Here is a 1,997-nt window from a genome sequence, read left to right as displayed (position 1 = left end):
ATTATTATTATTATTATTATTATTATTAATTTTACAGGTATGAGGGCAACATGATGAGAGTTCCAACAGACATGACCCGACCCAGTGGACTCACCTGAGCAACAAACCAGAGGAGCAGCAGACCCACACCCTGTTTCACCGTCAGGCTCAGGTTTGGGATGACCAGAGGAAGTAAGCAGAGGTACCACAGGAAGTACTGTCAAAGTAAAACAAGAAAAAACACTGTTAATAAAGTGTTTTATACTAAATTTATTCAGGTTTTTACATCTCTAATCACCTCATTCTTACATAAAACTGAAAAAATAAAAACTTGTTTCTCCAAACCGAGAAGTTAAAACAGGAATTTTATTTTTTTAATCCTTTCACCTCTAAACTGTCGTCAGAGTCAACGCTGACGTACCTGTGAGGTGCAGACTTTGTTGAAGGAGACGAAGATGGCCGTGTTGAGGAAACAGGTGAAGGCCAGGTCAGGGTGGAAGGCCCAGGACGCCACCAAGAGCAGGACCAGCTGAGGCAGGAAGGCTGCCAGGCCCAGCGTGAAGCTCCACCTGCTGTCTGAAAATAAAAACAAATAATAATACTGAGATTTATCAAAACACAGGGATTTATACTCATAACTGAAATTAAAAGGACAAAAATGATCTGTTGAAGCTCAGAGTGTTACACACCTGCRGTCAGGTAGAGCATGTAGAAGTACGGGGAGAAGTTGTGTCTGATGTCCCGTCGGGTCAGATGGTACAAATACGTCTCATGAAGAAACTCCCAGCCATACCTGGATSACATCAGAGGGGGCGGAGTTAGTCTGGTTTAACCTCACACCTCTTCTATGTGTTGTGTATTTGTGTGTGCATCAGTCTCACATGTAATAAAAGAGTGCTGTGAGCAGAACAAACACTCCTCCAGCCACGCCTGCAAACACCAGCAGCTCACGGTTGAAGAAGCTTCTGATAAAGGCGACGCAGGTTCGGCCCCCTCTGCCCTCCTGTGAGGACCTGAGGGTCAGAGCGATGGGCAGGCCGAAGGTGACGGGGTAGATCTTCATGTGAACAGAGAGGCCGTAGAGCACAGCCGACCAYAGCAGATGACCAGCTGGGAGGAAACTAATGAGTTTAATAGGTGGTGGTTAGAATCAGCTAAAAACAGCTGAAAGCCTCACCTTCCTTACAGAGCAGCGTCCCGAGAACCAGAACCGCCAGGATGGACTCTGCGTTCCCTCGACTCGACACGCCCATAGGGAGAGGGTTGAGGAGCCACAGAGAACAGAGCTGAGCTGCAGACTGAGCAGAGAAACAAACAGAAGGCTTATTTTATCTGAACAAAACTCAAACGGACCAGATATAAACTCAGATGAAGGAGACTCACCCTGCAGCTCAGGCCTCTGAAGCAGAGCAGCTTATAGATGAGGACCCCAGAGAGAACGTCACACACGATGAAGAGCATCTTACCAAACACCAAGCTGAAGTAAATGTTTGGTGTGAGCAGCCAGGCCAGCAGAGGAGTGTACCGATACGTCGACCTGTTGTACGGAGACTCACCCTGAAAACAAGCCCAAAAATAAAGACACTAATCCGAGTTCTACTTTATGCTTCTTTTAGCTGCTGTTTAGCTTTGAGCTACTTTTGGACTGTTCTGCYTGCTACTTTTAGCTTCTAGCTAGTCTTTTAGCAAGTGTTTGGATTTTATGGTTCATTTAGCTAATGTGATCAGCTCCCATCAGTCAGCATTTAGTCTATTTTTGGTTTTAGACAGTTTTATTTATAGTAGTCACTGTAATTAATTAATTAATTAATTAATTAATACATTTTTCACATTAAAAGAAAAGCACAACTTATTTCTAGTCTGAGCCTATCGAAATAGGCTTTTTTTTGGCATTGAAAAACAACATAACTTTGTCTTGTTAGCATTAAGGTCAAGTTTCAGCTGAAATGTTAGCTGGTATCAAACGCTTTCTGCAGGGATTCAACAGCCTGAACAAGCGGTGATAATTTATTGTGTTA

The 1,997-nt window shown here is 43.8% G+C and overlaps 1 protein-coding gene across 1 annotated transcript in view; it reads right to left on the bottom strand.

Annotated features, from left to right (window-relative positions):
- The window catches only part of pigm (phosphatidylinositol glycan anchor biosynthesis, class M), a gene marked incomplete at its 5' end in the record, with an annotated part of 4,962 nt that extends 3,426 nt beyond the window's left edge, over window positions 1-1,536 (bottom strand). Inside the window, 6 exon segments of the mRNA XM_014030096.1 lie at window positions 95-196; window positions 401-555; window positions 669-772; window positions 861-1,089; window positions 1,157-1,277; window positions 1,363-1,536. Coding sequence (XP_013885550.1) covers window positions 95-196; window positions 401-555; window positions 669-772; window positions 861-1,089; window positions 1,157-1,277; window positions 1,363-1,536 — 885 coding nt within the window.
- Window positions 1,537-1,997: the final 461 nt, after the last annotated feature.

Source organism: Austrofundulus limnaeus, unplaced genomic scaffold (assembly GCF_001266775.1).
Source record: "Austrofundulus limnaeus strain Quisiro unplaced genomic scaffold, Austrofundulus_limnaeus-1.0 Scaffold998, whole genome shotgun sequence".
Taxonomy (NCBI): domain Eukaryota; kingdom Metazoa; phylum Chordata; class Actinopteri; order Cyprinodontiformes; family Rivulidae; genus Austrofundulus; species Austrofundulus limnaeus.
Note: the sequence above shows the minus strand (reverse complement) of the source record. Positions and strands in the feature narration are given on the sequence as shown.